Here is a 17,557-nt window from a genome sequence, read left to right on the forward strand (position 1 = left end):
TCCTTACAGGTGCTGATTGACACCTGACTCACTGTATTTCTCTCATCATCATTGTTATTCATGGAAAACAAAAATCTAAATAAATGAAACAAAATATGTGAATGCTGGCTGCAGCAAACAAAAGACAAACACTGAGGCTTCAGAATAATTAGTGCAGAGCCAAAAACTGACAGCACGCTGGCTACTTTTTATATACGGTCTGTGATTTTATGATTCTGACTGCCTCATTGTGGCTCTGCCCATCAGTCGCTCAGTGTCCTGAACACCGCAGTGACACCTGATGACACCAGAGTGGACCGACAGGATGTGAGCAGACTGTTCTGGATCCACCGAGCCTGCCCAGGAGGCGTCCTGCTCAGATGCTGAATGATGTGATTTCAATACATCTGAAGAGCTGTTGGTGCTGAACCCAAATCCCTCCGGAAGCTTCTGCTGGATTTAAAATTATAAAAAAATAAATAAATCTAAACAGTGAGCAGAAACATGTTTTAGGTTCTTTATTGACCCTCTGCGTGGACGACGACGTTCTCCACATAGAAACAGAACCAAATCAATGCAGTCATCATCATCATCATCACTGTAAAACAACAGCCCTGCGGTCACAAGGTATGTCCCGATTCATAGGCCGATTACATCACAGCCAGGTGACAAAGGCTGTCCCGATTCAAAGACTCCTCCAAACGCGTCCTCCTTTTCCCCAGATTTGAAGGATGGGTCGGGTGTGTCCTTCGTGGCCCAACCTATCCCAGAATTCATAGCGTGGCCCTGCCAATTCCAGTTTCCAACAATGGCGGCAGCCTTTAGCGTTAATATTACTCTTATTAATCTTTCTGGGTCACAAAATAAACGTTTAACATATTTTCTGGTGAGAATGTAGCTGTGTAAACCTCAAATATCTGCTCGGTTTATCAAGACATCACATATTTGCAAAAGTGCTTCGACGTTTTCGGAGACGTCTGTTACCCACCAGCTCGATCGCTGACCGGGAGGTCGAGGGTCACTCGAGCCGCTGAGACTCCCGGCACATCGCTTTCAAACCCCCCCACGGTCTTTGGCTACTCAGGTTAAACATGATATAAATCACTTAAACAACCTAAAAATGTTATTGTTTGTTTTTTTCAGTGTTTGATTTGTTTGTGAGTAAATCTATTTGGCTGAGATCAAAGTTATTAGCTTAGATTAGATTAAATAAAACTTTATTAATCCATCGGGTGGGTTCCTCCTTTGTTTCCACACAGCTGAATAAACGTCAAACAGAAAACTGATTAAACAGACGTGTGAGACGGTCGAGAGTTTACTCCAGTGTCCTGTTATATTTAGATAGCAAGGAGCAGACGGCTGAGTTTATTAAACTCCACCCAGACAGCGGTGACGCTAACCTGAAGGCTCGACCGTCACATTTCACAGCCGCTCACTTCAGGCCTTCTCTGAAGGATGCAGCCTATGAATTGGGACATAGCTACAGTGAGCAGTGTGGGCGGCTCGGGTCAAAGGTCACAGCAGTCAGCCCAACTCCAGCTCTGCAGGATTTATTTGAGAGAAGAAAACAAAGAGGAAGACCCAGAGAACAGGAGACGTCTCTAAACTTTATTGAAACATCTGTGGACATTAACGATTGGAGCTGAAGCTACCGTCACAGCCGAAGGCCTCCTCTTCCTCCTCCGATGAAGGTGAACGAAGATCAGAGCGGTGTCGTTTCTGATGCAAGCACCAAAACCCCGACTTCCTCCCACTGAATCCGAGCCCCACCATCACAGGAATCCCCCCAATCAAGCATCAGCACGGGGATCAGGAACGATTAATGTTCCTGTTAAATTCAACCTGTTTTCTCCTGACGATCCTGCTAACGGGCTGAACGGCAGGCGTTTCTAACGGCGACTCGCTTCTGTCCTCACCCATCAGTCAAACAACTCCCCTAGTTTAACGAGAGGAGGAGGAACGCTAACGTCCGACCACGAGCTCCCAGAACACGGAGCGCAAACAAACAGAAACATGACAGCCTGGTGTTCTTCATCAAGTTTTAGTTCGAGCTTCCTGCGTGCAGAAAACAAAGAGACGAGGCGGCACGCACCCCCAACAACAACAACAACGATAATAAACCCAAAGAAACAGACGTGAGAACAGAGGAAACCAAACCCACACGGCCGCTCTCCATCATCCATCCATCGATTCGCTCGAGGTCCCTGCCGAAGCTCCTCTATGCCTATTAGAATATGTTTCTACTCTGCAGCTTCTATTTACACGTACGCCTGCACAGCAACACGAACTGCCTCCACCTGCCCCAACTCCCCATCGCAACAGGAAGTGACACGTGTACGCTCAGGAGGGCAGACAGCCGCACGTTAAAGGGACGCGGCGCCGTTACAGGACTCGAGGCCTTCATAAAGGATGAAGAAAAGTTCAGCTTAATTCAACTTAAACTATCTGATGTTTAATCTGCTAATTATTCTCTTCATTTATCACAAAATACACAACTCTTCTTTTAATGCTGGACCCTAAACCCCGCCCCCGTCACAGGTCTGCAGTTTGAATCTTTACGATAAGGAAAAACGAGAAGCTGGAATTATTTTCCTGAAGTTGCTCAAAAACACTCAGAAATGTCAAAACAATCTGTTTAAACAGAAACAAGTCGTTAAACTCAGTTTATTCACGAGTCTCACACGTCTGTGTCGCCCGTGTGAGACTGTTCTGATGAAACACAGCAAAATATTCCGGATTATAAACATTCAGGAATGTTTGAGTGCGTTTAGCTGCAGTGATGCTGTCAGAGAGAAGGACTCGCTCTGGATTTGATTCTAGTTGTTTTTGTTTCCTCCAGGTTTGAAGTCTCGTTTCATCTTTAAAGTTTGAACTGCAGTTTCACTGAACGCTGAAACACACGTGACGTCTCGCTAAACTACGGCCGTCCGAACACGGAGGCGGCGATTTTTGCTCTACCTGCACCTCTGAGCGCCCACGTGAGTTACCGCACCTTTATAAAGTGTTATTAACCGTTTATTACATGTTTATCTGCTGATTACACGTTTAAAGTTAGAGGAATGAGCACTGAGCAGAAGCCAAAACAAGCCGAGCTGTCTTCAAACTCTATAACTGCGACGGATGGATGACGACGCGTCCTCCTGCAGAAGGAGCGCCTGACGCAGAAAACCGTTTCCAAGATTCAACAGAAAACAAATAAAAATACTCTGAGAGCACCGACAGCGCCGAGGTCGACTCCTCGTGAACTCGTCAGTCCCATTTTGCTCAAAGATACAGCATCGAACCGCCGACCCGCCCGACTGCTACACGGGCTAAACAAAAAAAAAGAAAGAAAAAAAAAAAAAAAAAAAGAAGGGGGACAAAGTCTGAATCCACCAGTGATGCTGTGGGCGGAGCCTGTCTCCATCCCGCCCTGCCTCCTTTACCATGGTGGATGTTTTTGGACCGCAGCTCCTCACCGACCCGCCCACCCCGCTCCTGCGGACAGAGGGACACACAGAACATCAAAGAACAGCGAGTCGAGTTTCTGAGAAACAAAAATCATGTTTGTTTGTTTTTGTTTAAACGACTTGATTAGTTTAACCCTTTAAGACCGACCATAGAACCAAGTCCGCCAGAGCTTATATTATACTTTTACATGCTGTGGAGCCATTTTTGGGAGCATTTCAAGTTGCTATACATCAATACAACCATTATAGCCCCGATTTTAATAATATGTCTGCATTAAGTGCATAGTAATTACATAAATTGCATAAAAGTGCAATAAACTACAAAAAAATTGAAAATCGTTTTTGTTTTTTTAACATATATTTCTAGTTAGAGAAATTTAAGAGGCTTATCCCTCAAGTTGCACAAAATAGTTTCCCACCACAGGAAATTTATTTTGAGTGTCTTCATAGTTTTATTTTTGAAATACACCAATTTTTATATACTGCAGGAAAAACGAAAATAAATATTATAGTACAAATTTGCAAAAAAGCAGCATATGCATCAAAATAAACTATTTCCAGCTGTGCAACATGAGTGCCAAGCATCCCAGAAACGACACAGAAAGTCAAACATAACTTTTAAAAACACCAGTAAAGGCTCATGAGGCCCTGATGGTAAAAAACTACATTTCCATGAAAATGACGTCACTTCCGGTTCCGGGCAGGAAATGGCGGACATGCGAAAGTTTGCGCTGACGTCTATTCCAACGTAGGAAGTGTTACGAACAGCTGATCAGCAAAGCGTGTTTCTGGAATATTATGTTTTTGTTCCTGCAAGCGCTTTTTATGCAATTTTTGCAAAGCTGTATGTGGAAGGAAACCGTGACCGAGGACAAGCTGATGGCATAAGATGTAAGTACAACTCCTCCGGTTTCATATGCAAAAAAAATTTTTGCGCTAGCTTACGTGGTTGCAGATCTACCGGGATTTAAAAATAGTCACGCAAAACAGAGCGTGCCCGCTCCGACCGGCTCTAAAGGGTTAAAGTATGAAACTTTGATAACGAGTCCTGGATCAGTTCTGTGCTGCGGATCGTTTCGCTCGTTTCTCCTCCGTCAGAGTTCTTACTGAGGCTACGTCCACACGTACAGTTGGGGGGAAAAAAAGGATCTGCGTCCACATCTAAACACAAAAAACGAAGTCAAACGCTGTGAAGAACACGCCACAGCAACAGGTGGTGATATAATGCAAACCATGTCAACGTGTTGGCCAATCAGAAGTCTGTAAATTTGATCTGAATCAGTGGTGCACACGTTTGACGATGTGTGACTAGATCTACGTTTTCCTCGTCAACACGTGAACGTAAAAACGGAGGTTTTGAAGAACCCAAAGCGCTGTTTACGTGTGGACGAAAGGCCCAAATGCATAGAAAAGGCAGAAATACCCGTGTGGACGTAGCCTGAGCCTACAAAGAACGACCTGTGCACTTCCTGCGTCCACCTGTAGGGGCGGCGTTCCTCGTTCGCATTAGCCTCCTAAAAACACCCACTACAATCGCTCCCCCCTCAGGTGTTACTCACCTACAGTTTTTGGACCAGAGTGAGGCTGAGATGGAGTGGCAGGGAGGGGCGAGGGGCAGAGTCACTCTGAGGCAAAGGGCACCTCCGGAGGGGGGGGCTTGACGGTGACGGGCTGGGATGTGCGGCGGGGGGGCGAAGGCTTGGGCTGGGCCTGCTGCTGCACCGTGTCGTAGTACGTCACGCCTCCGTAGGTCACCTGGGTCTGACCCTGCAACCAATCAGAGAGCTCCTGGATCACACACTTTCAAACTTTCACTCTATTGTTCCTGCACAGAACACGACACTGTCCACAAACTGAGGCTCAAAGTCAGGAAAACAACAGAACCAATCAGAGTGAATTCCACGCCACCTTTTAAACTGACATCAGTACCTGTGGGTTTGGGTACATGGTGGGGTAGGGGAAGGTCATGACCCCTGGTGGAGGGTAGAAAGGCGGTGGCAGCAGTTGCTGTGGTTGCCCTGGTGAAAGAGACACTGGTGGGCCTCCGTATAGGGCGGGGTTAGCGATGGGGCCTCCTGATTGGTGGGGATGGAGACCTTAACAGAGACGAAGACATGAGGTCACTGCGTGAAAACATCCATTGACCTCCTAAGACCCGAACTCTTTCAACATGTTTCATTTCTCTTTGCTATTTGCAAACTCCACCTACCAGGATGCGGGATGTGCATCTCAGGCTGCACCAGCATGCCCTGTGGCGGCATGGGGGCGGGGCTATCCCCGTGGGCATAGATTGGTCCCTGGTACGACACTGAGACAGAAAATGACAGCAGGTTAATCGCAGCGAGGCGACGTTTTCTTCTCCAGCAGCTCGTTTTCATAAAAGGACGCTGCGGTGTTTCAGAACAGCTGGAAACCGTGTCTAACTGATGTGACGTAGCCACGTGGTGCTGGTCATGTGATCTTAGGCTTACTGGGCTCATAGTAGTGTCCCTCCATCACTCCCAGGTGCATGGGCGGCGCCGGCTCGGGCACGGCTCTCTGTCGCTGGGAGGAGTAGCGTTTGGCCCGGTTGTTGCCGACACCCATCTCCTCGATGCTGGAGAACTGCGGCGGGCCGCTGGGCATGTGCAGGGGGTTAGGAAGGCCTGCGGTCAGAGAGACTGGTTTAACGACAGACAACCACACGTGCTCGGGGTCCTGGAGCCGATGGGGCCAAACAACAGGGCCCAACATGGAGCCACATTTATCATCAACAACATTCAAATGTTGATTTTTATGGAACGCGTAAGATTTAGTCTGCATGAGAATTCAGAACAATGACAAAGTTAGAAAAAGCAAAACATCTACAGAGAGAAGGCTTCATATGAGACATCAGGAAGCTGAGCAGGTGTAGGCGACACAAAGCAGAGCAGGTGTAGGCGACACAAAGCAGAGCAGGTGTAGGCGACACAAAGCAGAGCAGGTGTAGGCGACACAAAGCTGAGCAGGTGTAGGCGACACAAAGCTGAGCAGGTGTAGGCGACACAAAGCAGAGCAGGTGTAGGCGACACAAAGCTGAGCAGGTGTAGGCGACACAAAGCTGAGCAGGTGTAGGCGACACAAAGCTGAGCAGGTGTAGGCGACACAAAGCTGAGCAGGTGTAGGCGACACAAAGCTGAGCAGGTGTAGGCCCCTCCACACACACACAAACTGGACTGCACGTGTTTCAGCCTCACAAGGACCAAAGATCACCGATCATCCTAACTTAGCGCCGCCTCAGGTGAAGCTGTTCACTCAACATTTAGCATGAACCACCTGACTCTGCTCGTGAGCGCCACCTGTGAGGTGACGGTGTAAAAGCCCTCACCTCTCATCTCAGACCGCATGTACGAGGTCGGGCTCCAGCTCTGCCTGGCCAGATTGAGCCGAGCCACGTCCTGGTCCAGCTCCGTCACACCTCCTCCCGCCTGGCTCGGCGCGTCGCCTCCACCCGACCAGCTCTTTCCCCCCACGTTGCTGGGAGAAGAGGTGTTGCCCCCGGCAACGGACTCCTCCACAGACGCCTGTTTACTGCCCAGGTCTGCGGGACGCGAGCGAGTCCTGCGAGCCAGCGAGTAAGACTTGCGCTCCACTGGCCGCTCGGCGGGAGGGGAAGCTTCCCGATTGGTCGCTGCTGCCGACTGAAGGGAGGGGTCGGAGCCGGAAGAGGAAGCGGCCAATCCTGATGCAGATCTGTCCGTGCCGCCTCGCTGCTCCTGCTGGCGTCTCGGCGAAGTGGACTGGTAACCGCCCGGCTGTGGCGACGCTGCCGGCGTTACGGCGCCAACGCTTAAGTCCTGCTCCGTGGCCCCTCCCTGACTGACTGTAATGTCCTCAATGACCACAGAGGGCGCCCTTCCTCCTCGCCCTCCTCTGACACCTCCCTTTTCCCCTGTAGGCTCCGCCTGAGCCCGAGGACCCGGCCGCTCTCGGTGGTGCACCAGGGGTGCGTTTGATTCATTGTTCCTGTAGTGAGACGAAGGCGGGGGGTGCAGGTTACTCTGGGGAGGTCTGCTACGGGAGGGAGGCGGTCTGGAGGGGATGCCGCTTCGCTGTGCAGAGGATGGCGACGAAGAGGAGGGGTGGACAGATGAAGGTGGAGGAGCTCCTCCTCGGTTCAGACCTCCTCCCCTGTTCTGCCAGGACCGGACGGGCCGCTCTCCTCCTCCATCTCGCCACCGTTTGTCTCTGCTGGGAGACGAAGGCGGTCTGCAGGAGACACAGAGACGAAGGTGAAACGTCAAACCAACAGCGGCTACGCTCGTTACAGGAAGTGCGATGACCTCACTCAAAGTGACTTTATTTAGCGAGGTGACCCGCGGACGTCCCAAAGCTCGCAGCTCCGGAAACGTTCAACGTTCAGCCGACACGCCGCTCACCTGGGCCTCCGCTGTCTGTACCCTCGGTCTCCGGGGCCGCCGCCGTTTCGGATGTCGTAACCATAGATTGCGATCAGCTCCTCGCGGCTCTTGGGCGCCTGCTCCTCCTCCCTGAACTTGTCGTGCTCCCAGCGGCCCTCGTCTTTCCACAACTTCCTGTTTCTGCCTTTCGGCCTGAAGACACAGACGGAGAGGACATCAATGACATCACATCGATGAGGTAACAGCAGAGAGGCTTTAAAAACGAGCCCTAACCTGCTCAGAGTTACGACTGACCCGTGCAAGCAGTGACGCAAATCTGTGGGCGGAGCGTTCCAGCCCGTCTAACTCCTCCCTAAACTCTTAGCGCTTCGGTTTGTCAGCGTGCAGCACGTAGCAGACACGGTGCTTCACTTTACTTTAAATGTCTGTTTAAACAACTCGGAGCTGATCTGGAGGCGGAGCTATGATGGTTACCTCTCCTCCTCCTGAGCGTGCCCTCTGACGTCGTGTTCGAAGAACAGACCCTTCCTCGGGATGTACGCCGGGTTCTTCCTGTCCTCGTCGTCGTCCAGCTGCTGCCCCGGTTTGTCCCCCGCCTTCGTCTCCGGGTCGTCCGTCGACTCCTATATGAAAGTTCAGACCAGACCAATCAGATGGCAGCAGGTACCATCTTTAATCCCTCCCCTCGCTCTTGTTACCCTTCTGCCTGAGCAGAGGCTCACTGTGGCACACGGACGACTCACTTCCTGTTCCTGTCTCACCTGTCCGTCTCCGCTCTGTCGCTCTCCTGCTAGGTTTCCCTTCTCCTCTGCTTTGCTCTCCTCTTTGCTCCGCCCTCCAGTCTCTTCTTCCTCCTCAGCTTCTCCGCCCTCCTCCTCCTCTCCCTGCGCTCCCTCCACAGGGCCGTCTGTAGTGGGGGGGTGGGGCTCGCTGGCTGCTGCTGGAGCTTCCTCGTCGCTGTACTGCTCTGCTTCCTCTTCCTCCTCCACTCCCTGAGGAGGACACAGTTTTAGGAGAAACACTCCCTAAAGAGGCTAAAACGTGACGTCACAGCCGAGAGGAAGCAGCGAGTCGGCGGTCGTACCTCTGAATGCGAGCCGTTGTCCTCGGGGTCGGCGCTGTCGTAATCTGAGAGGACGGCTGAAAAACAAAGAGGAGTGAAATCACCCGACAGCGGCCCGATTTCCCAGATTGTGACTTCAGTGTGGTGCAAAGAAGCAGCTTACCTTCTCCAACGCCGTCTTCACTCTCCTGCAACAACAAAGAAGAAAACCAACGTTAAGCTCCTGCAGCTCCAAAGCGCCGAGGATCAGACGCGTCTTTGTGTCAGAGCTGCGAGTACGTCACAGAGCGCCGGGCACGTTATTCAGCTTCCACCTTTAACTGCACAGACCACCAACAGCACAGCTCGGATCACTTCAGCAGAGTCTGAACGCAGCTCAAAGACCATCGAACGTCTCACAGAGTCAGTCTCTTTAAACCGGCGCTAAAGCTGAGCGTCAGAAATGAGCGACAGCTCGGAGTCAGAGAGCGTCTGAGCACGTGCAGAGGAGGGAGGGCGGATGATGAAAATGGAGCTGCCAGGCAGGAGGAGACGAGGAGGACCTCAGAGGAGGTTCGTGGATGTAGTTAAGGAGGACATGCAGAGGGGTGGAGTGACAGAGGAGGATGCTGGGAAAGGAGGAGGTGGAGGCAGAGCTGCCGTGACCACCCGAAGGAGAGCAGAGATCAGATGAAGCAGAAGCCCGGAAACTGGGAACCAAAGTAACAGAGCTTAAACACAGCAAAGGCCTGAAATCACAGGCAGGACTCACATTTCACTTCAGCACACTCATCAACAAGCCTGCTGCTGATTGGTTCTTACTAATCTGCTGTCTCACGTTTGTTGTCATGTAAACATCCTGGAGCCAGTAAACCCGCCTCAGCCTGCACTGCGCTCCGACTGAATCAGTCATGTTTCCCCTCGCTGCGGGGACCAAAAACGGCAGCTAAACGCCACCACAGGGGCCCGGGATGATCTCAGACAGACCCACGGCCACAAAATGGAGGCTCAGCCCAGAGCCTCTCTCAGACCTCGGGTCACGCGGAGGTGCGTGATGCAGCCAGCCCGGGGGTCCCGGACATCACTCTCACACCTTGGTGTTGTGTCACGTTTGGTGTCCGTGTTAGTTTGAGCCTTTCCGGTTCGGACACAAGCGCTAAAGCGAGCTACTTGGCCTGTTCCAGCTCGAACCGCCAGGCTGACCGGGGTCATGAACCAGAACCGTCAGACGGAGCCGTTACCCGTTCCCTTCGAGCTAACGCCGAACAAACACCGAGCTGTCTGTGGGACTCGAACACGTCACCTGCTGTTTTATCCAGGGTTCATTCCCCACAGTGACCCGGGCCCGGAGCGGGTCTCTGGCCCGGAATAAATGCTCTAACGCCGGAAAGCTCGGCTCTGATCTCCCGCCCGGGACCGGGCGAGCTCTGGGAGCTAACATTAGCCGCTAGCTGGTACTCACACACTCGGACTCCACGTCGCTCTTCGCCGGGACCCGGCTCGCGGCCGGCTCCGCCGGGTCGGGCTCCCGTCCCCGGGGCTTCGAGGACGGGGACCCGGACCTCCCGCTGTCCGAACCCGACCCGGACTCGTCGTCATCCTCGCTGTCCTGGGACGCGCGCCTCCTCCTTCGCCGCCGGTCCGCCATCTTAGGACTCGAATGGTTGGAAACGGAAGAAGCAGAGGATTATGGGTATCCGAGCTCTTCTTCAGTGAGACGATTAAGAGCTTCTTTTTCTCTCTACCGCCATCTACTGTTTGTAAACTTTTACTAACACGCTTGAAAATGCGACAAATAAATAAATAGAAAATAAAACGTAACAGAAACGAAACAAAGTGGGTAATAAAAATCTAAACAAAAACAACAAACAGAGTTCTGCGGGTCTGACTTTAGTAAAGTAAATGTCCTGACATGCAAAATGTATTAAAAGCACTCAAAGTATTTAAAGTATCTGGATGTGCAGCTGATGGATGATGCACCAAAGCTTCAGCAGCATTTTTCTGCAGGCAGGTGGTGGCTCTGAAACGTGAGCGTCTCCCCTTTATTTTATTTTATTTTATTTTATTTTATTTTATTTTAACGTTTTGGTCACGCTTATATCACGTTTGGATTAATGCTGAGCTGTGAGTTTCAGTGTTGTTGTACTGCAGTAAAATCTACATGTTTGTAGTTTGACACAGCAACAGGTGACAAGCAAAAGGTGATATTTTACAGGTATGTACCTGAACCCGAGGAACAGGTAAGACGTCAGCGTAGCGCATTTCCGTCGGTCACCACTAGACGGCGCTGCTGGCTCAGAGCAGAACAACCTCTCCACAGTAAGTCTGAGGCCTCAGGGGAGCCCAGCACTGCATCTGTGCTTTCTAAGGGCGTGCCTGTTCCAGACAGCAGGTTTAACTTTTAGTTTGACTTCCTGTGTGTCCGACCGTCTTCACCTGCGTGCTGTTCCCTGTCTATTTCCTATCCCCAGTTAGTTCCCACTGTTTACACAGACCTGAGTTCCCTTCGTCCCTGTCAGTGTGTCCTGTTGTACTCTCTGTTAACCCTGTGATGCACATTTCTCCACATGTAGGACACTTCTGCTGTTGTTTCTACAGTTGAGTTTATTAGGAGAGTAAACACATTTATCATCATGCTAATAAGCTGAAGGGAGACAACAGTTTCACAGCTTTAGATCATCGATAACATCCAACAGATAATCGAAGGCTGTTGTTTTGCAAAAGTGTAATGTTAAAGGATCCTGACCATTTCCTTTAGTTACCTTCCCCCCCCCGTAACAGAACCTTTACTTTGAAAATTAGGAATTTCCTGACACTCTGTTCCTCGATTAAGAAAATAATTGGCCTTTCAGTGACCCCACAATACATGTTGGTGTTTGTCAGCTGGAGTGACAGAAACACAGACACTGACAGACTCGTGGATAACTGGCTTTAAATGCGAGCGGGTTAACTTCAGTCTTATAATCATAATTAACCACATATATATATTTTTTAACACAAAACGAGTGAAATCACGAATCAGGTGAACTCCTGCACACTCAGGTGAGCCCTCTGACCGACCAGCTGATCCTCTCTGACTTTGCTGAAGTGCTGCTTAATCTGCTTCTTCTGGCTGTCGTACTTTTCCTCATAATAAATCTTTAACCTTTCAGAAAGTGGGAAAAGGGCAACAGCTGTACTTGAACCCTCTTCTGAAATAAGTTTGTTAAAACGTTCCACGTCCAGGTCGTATTTATTCTCCATCAGATCGCGTTCATGCGCAGAGATGAGAGTCTCCGCAGGTCCGTAGCCCTCCCAGTCTTACCAGGCGGCTCCGTTCACCCAGACCCTCAGAGCTCGTGACGACATCTGTTCCTCATCATGGAGTTCTTCAGCTTGGTGAGCGCGGCGCTCAGCTGGTACTGATGTTGTTTATGAGCTCTGCGTCATCATTCGTGTGCGTCACGCATCTCTTCAGACACTCGTCAATCTGATCCCACACCTCAGAGGCACCGCAGAGCCTGCTTTGTGCTCTCTGAGCTTGAAATGATGTCGATGAAGATGGCGAAGGCCAGCGCTCCGAGCCCCGCCAGCTTGACACTACCGCCAGCTTCTCAGCGAGATCCTTGAGCCAACCATCAACGGGATGGCTCTGCTCTTTGGTCTTGCTGCTCGAGGGCATCTGATGAAGACGTGCTGCAGAACTTCACTATGGCTTCATTCACCATCAAATCTGCACGTCTTCATCATTTTTCTCGGAGCCTCCTCTGTATTCTTCTTCTTCATCTCTCTACACATTCTCAGATCCATTCTGCTGCTTCGCTCTGAAACATACAGAAAGTGAGCCTGATGAAACATCTGTGACACGTCTGAACCCAGAGGCCTCTGCAGGATTCACCTCGAACAGCAAACACAGGAGCTCTGTGGCCTGCTGTATGCTGCCCTGTCATAATGAGCTGCCTGATCCATGAAGCTCAGGTGGTTGTTTTTTACATTTAGCTTCACCTTAAACAACAAAGCTGCAGCAGCTTCGTGCTGTCAGCTTCCTGTGGATCTTTGTCTACTGCGAGTCTTTTCTGAAACATGATCCATCTTTGAAAAAGGGCCTTAGAGACGCTGCTTCTCTGCTCATTTTCATCTGAGTAAAATACACAGAGCTTCGATCAGATTATCAATATTACCTGAGAGGATGAGCAGCTGCTGCTCGGTGTTCATCAGGATGCTCGATGTGGACTCGGAGGCTTCAGCTGCTGAGTCAGACTCGCAGAGGAGGAGCTGCTCTCGTTCCCTCCTTCTTTCCTCTCCATCATCACATCCAGGATACAGCACTGATCGCAGGTCAGCCGAGTCTGTGCTTAAATATATGCTTTGGATAACGTTCACATCACTGCATCTGTTACACCTGAAGGTCTGATTGTTGATTCATTTGACTGATTTCACTGTTTCATGACTCGACAGTCCAAACTGCACGAACAGACTCGTGTGTGTGAATATTGTGGCTTAAGTCAAATTTCTGGCCTGTTCAGTATCAAAAAGGCTCTTTGAAACACCGAGCCGATGTTTTCAGATGAGTCAGGTCCTGTTAGCCTAACAGCCAGCTCACCTCAGCAGCTGCCAGCAGAACCAGACCAGAGCTGCTTAGCTTATGTGCTATTTTCATGTTAAATATGAATCCGTCTCTTAAATGCACGGACTGCTGCTTGCTGTACTGTTTGGGTTACACTCGTGTGTACTCCTGTAATCGCCTCCTTATGGGTGTCTGCTCTCAGCAGAGACTTTAACCACACTTCTAATTTTCTTTGTCTTGGTTTAACTTAACATCCCAATCTGACCCAGTCAGATTATTATTTTGGTCTGTGCTGAAGTGATGCTAATTAATGGCCTCACTGCTGCTGAACAAGACTTTATTTTAAATAACTTGTGCTATTGTGAGAAACTGGATTTCATGCTTATCTCTGAAACTTATTTTTGTGCATGATCGCTCCCATCTTCAGTGACCACGACTCAGTCTTTTTCTCAACTTTGTATTTGTCATTTTCTTCTCAATTATTTTCAGTTTTCCTCTGACGTCACTGCTGAGCTCTGTGTTTCTTCTTCTAATCAGTACTGGACTGTAATAAGGGAGTGCACATTACTAATATTTTATCCATCCATCCATCTTCTTCTGCTTTATCCGGGGCCGGGTCGCGGGGGCAGCAGCCTAAGCAGAGAGGCTCAGACCTCCCTCTCCCCAGCCACCTCCTCTAGCTTATCCGGGGGAACACCAAGGTGTTCCCAGGCCCGCCGAGAGATATAATCTCTCCGTGTCCTGGGTCTGCCCCGGGGCCTCCTCCCGGTGGGACATGCCCGGAACACCTCACCCAGGAGGCGTCTTTGTCAGATGCCCGAACCACCTCAGCTGGCTCCTTTCGATGTGGAGCAGCGGCTCTACTCTGAGCCCCTCCCGGATGGCTGAACTTCTCACCCTATCTCTAAGGGAGAGGTCAGCCACCCTTTGGAGGAAGCTCATTTCCAACGCTTGTATCTGCGATCTTGTTCTTTCGGTCACTACCCACAGCTCGTGGCCATAGGTGAGGGTAGGGACGTAGATCGACCGGTAAATTGAGAGCTTCGCTTTTACACTCAGCTCCCTCTTCACCACGACGGACCGGTGCAGCGTCCGCATCACTGCAGCCGCAGCACCAATCCGTCTGTCGACCTCCGGCTCCCTTCTCCCATCACTTGCGAACAAGACCCCGAGATACTTGAACTCCTCCACTTGGGGCAGGAACTCATCCCGGACCCGGAGTGGGCACTCCAACCTTTTCCGGCTAATATTTTATATTCTCCTAAATATATATTCATTTAAACATTCTCATGCTTATGTAAAGCACTACATGGAATACAGTGTAAAAAAGCCCAGCAGAATATTTCACTTTACAATCAAATACATCAGCTTTGTGCTTTTCACTTTTCACGTGGCTCTGAAAAGGTTCCCGAACAAGAACCTTGTGATTCAGCTTAACAGTGAAGACAAAGCTGTGTGTGACTGATGCGGTCACAGAGCGTGGAGCTGATGCGCTGTCCGTGGTGCTGAAATGATAACGCTTTATTCTGAATGCAATGAAACTTTCTGTTTTATGAAAATGTATTAAGACGAATGCATGATGAGAACAAAAGAAGCAGCACAGTTAGAGCAGAATATAAAATGTGCCTGACGTCCACGCCTGTGTTTACACGGCCTGTGGGGTTCAGAGGGTTTCAGGCACCAAAGCTGTGGACTTGAAAATGTTTCTGTTTAATGAGGCTTCCTGTTGAAATTCTTCTTGATTATAACTTTCTTTCTTTTTACCATCTGTTCTTTCATTGTTGTCTTGTGTGTTTAAACTCAGTTTGTATTGCGATCAATTGCATTTTCATATTCTATGATCGTTTACTGTGATTATTCTGAGCTTTTATTTCTTTGCACAGTGCTTTGTTATGTAAAAGTGTAAAAATACTTTATAAAAACTTTACTTAGTAAATGTGCTGAAATTGTTCTAAATATAATATCAACAAATTTCTGTCGCGGACTCTCTGAAGCTCATCTTTGGAAACCTACAGTTGTGATGTAGTGCAGCAAAAACTATGATAAATATTAACCACAAAGATGAAAAACAAACCAGGTGATCGTGAAACAGGACTTTTACAGGTTTGTTTCCCTGAACCTGAAGAACAGCAAAGACGTGACACTTAATTTTGGTCAAACCACCACTAGATGGCGCTGTGGCGGCGCTGCTGCTGTTTTACACTGAATAAATCCAGGAGAGCAGCAGAGAAGCTGCAGACTCCAGACAAACAGCTCAGAGTTTTGCACTTTAGTGTAAAAGTCAGTTTGACATTTAACAGATTTTTTCTTGTAACTACTGATCAATTATTCTTTGTTCATTGCCCGTTAAATCACCTGCTGAATAGAAAAGTGCAGTTCAACCACCGATATTAAACAAAAACTGTTTAACACTGAAATGATCCAATAATTTTTGCAACATCTATATAAACGAACATTATGGTGCAACAGAGTCTCCTAACAAAATCCTCAAAATTCAGGAAAATGAAGAAGTTCTTTAAACTGTGCAGAAAACATGTTTGACAAACTCATCACAGCGTAACTTAAAGCACAGTGCTGCAGCCAGCGTTTTAAACTCTGGGTGAAATGGGGTCCATGCAGCTCTTAAGCATGTATGCAAATGTTCATTACTCAGTTGTTTTTAATCATGCTAACAGTTGAGAAGGCTGATTCACGACTGCATGTGGATCAAAACATGGTTAAGGTTTACACGGCAACTTTGGTAAGTCCTGCAAACGTAGTCTTTGGCACAGTCTGCATCCAGAAGGCAGCAGGATCAGACGCTGCACATTGCTCCTGTATATCAGCTTGGAAATACAGAAGTCCCATTTGCAGAGAACCTACATCCACCCATTTACAGACATGCACATCCTCCTGTGAGAATGCAGGGATATTTTTCACTAGAAGGGGATTCTTCATGAGAAGGTGGAGCTGACCTTCCAAAGCGAAGCCATCAAAGTGATCCTTAAAGTTTTCCGTCAGTTTTTGTGCAAATGCAGCATGTGCGGTGATGTTAGCACCCTGGATTTCTTTCCCTGAGGGGAAACGTGCACAGTCCTGCTGAAGATCCTGTTTTAAAATGTCGAGTTTTCTCTGGACAGCTGTTATCACACACAGAGCTGTTCTTTCATGATAATCACAAATGGAAATCATTGAGGTGTGATGTCAACAACGACGTTCGTCTGATCCTCCAGAAACTGCAGGAGCAGAATGGCCTCGTGACTTTGTGGACTTTACATGTTTTACCTCTTTACTAAACTTCTGCAACCTTACGGGTTGTGTGAACACTGTGTCGTGTTTGATAAGCAGCAGTCGTTGAACCGGACCTTGTATGGTAGTGATGGGATTTCCGGCTCTTTTTAGAGAACCGGCTCTTTCGGCTCCGAACCGGCTCTTCAGGTTGTTTTGTTGCTTTAATTAATTTATTATTAACAACAATATAAAATTATGCACAAAAGGAATTAGTAATGTAAAAAAAAAGTGGTTTTATTTATATATGTTTATATATAAATATATGTGGTGGCCCCCAGAGACAAAACACGTACAAACTCCAAAACACATTTCTAGCATGAACTGAACTTCCAAAACAGAGCTACCTAGATCACTTAAATTACACAATTGAAAGCATGAAAGCATGTGTGTGTTGTTTGTGTATTTATACACAACCATTCATATATAGTCAAATAATTAAAAAAAAGAAATGTTCATTTACCTGTTACTACCACACACCAAATCCGGTCGTTGGTACTTGCTGGCTTGTGTAGCCACAAGATAACAAAAGCTCAACACTGCCCCCTAGCATCCTGGAGCACTGCTGTTGTGTTTGTACGTGTTTTGAGTTTTTATGTGCTTCTGAGTTTTTACGTGTTTTGGAGTTTGTATGTGTTTTTACGTGTTTTGGAGTTTTAACGTGTTTTTACGTGTTTTGGAGTTTGTATGTGTTTTTACGTGTTTTGGAGTTTTAACGTGTTTTTACGTGTTTTGGAGTTTGTATGTGCTTCAATGTTTGTACGTGATTTGAAGTTTGTATGTGCTTTGTCTGTAGGGGCCACCGTAAATATACTTTTATTTATTCACTCCACATAAAATGTAATAAATAAATCATATAATACAAAAATCAACTATTCACATTTCAACTTTTAAC

General features: G+C 48.4%; 1 protein-coding gene and 1 long non-coding RNA gene across 2 annotated transcripts; both read right to left on the reverse strand.

Annotated features, from left to right (window-relative positions):
- Positions 1–482: 482 nt before the first annotated feature.
- casc3 (casc3 exon junction complex subunit) lies at positions 483–10,508 on the reverse strand. The gene is made up of 12 exons (XM_084924947.1): positions 10,312–10,508; positions 9,034–9,058; positions 8,892–8,947; positions 8,569–8,799; positions 8,282–8,430; positions 7,826–7,999; positions 6,775–7,655; positions 5,900–6,073; positions 5,638–5,736; positions 5,358–5,524; positions 4,988–5,195; positions 483–3,456 (listed from the first exon to the last, which is right to left on the reverse strand). Exons 1-11 carry the CDS (start codon positions 10,495–10,497, stop codon positions 5,049–5,051), a joined length of 2,289 nt encoding a protein of 762 aa, XP_084781073.1. The 5' UTR covers positions 10,498–10,508; the 3' UTR covers positions 483–3,456; positions 4,988–5,048.
- A 927-nt stretch (positions 10,509–11,435) lies between these two features.
- On the reverse strand, positions 11,436–14,007 carry LOC146387916 (uncharacterized). The gene is made up of 2 exons (XR_014800007.1): positions 13,010–14,007; positions 11,436–12,652 (listed from the first exon to the last, which is right to left on the reverse strand). It is a non-coding gene; the product is annotated as an uncharacterized LOC146387916 (long non-coding RNA).
- Positions 14,008–17,557: the final 3,550 nt, after the last annotated feature.

Source organism: Perissodus microlepis, chromosome 4 (assembly GCF_051167445.1).
Source record: "Perissodus microlepis isolate ML-2025 ecotype Zambia chromosome 4, ASM5116744v1, whole genome shotgun sequence".
NCBI classification, from domain to species: Eukaryota; Metazoa; Chordata; class Actinopteri; order Cichliformes; family Cichlidae; genus Perissodus; species Perissodus microlepis.

Coding starts and splice junctions, on each gene's coding strand:
- casc3 (XM_084924947.1), bottom strand. CDS start 10,497: ATGGCGGACCGGCGGCGAAGGAGGAGGCGCGCGTCCCAGGACAGCGAG. Junction 9,059..10,311: donor GCGACGTGGAGTCCGAGTGT/GTGAGTACCAGC, acceptor TTGTTGTTGCAG/GAGAGTGAAGACGGCGTTGG. Junction 6,074..6,774: donor CATGCGGTCTGAGATGAGAG/GTGAGGGCTTTT, acceptor CTCTGACCGCAG/GCCTTCCTAACCCCCTGCAC.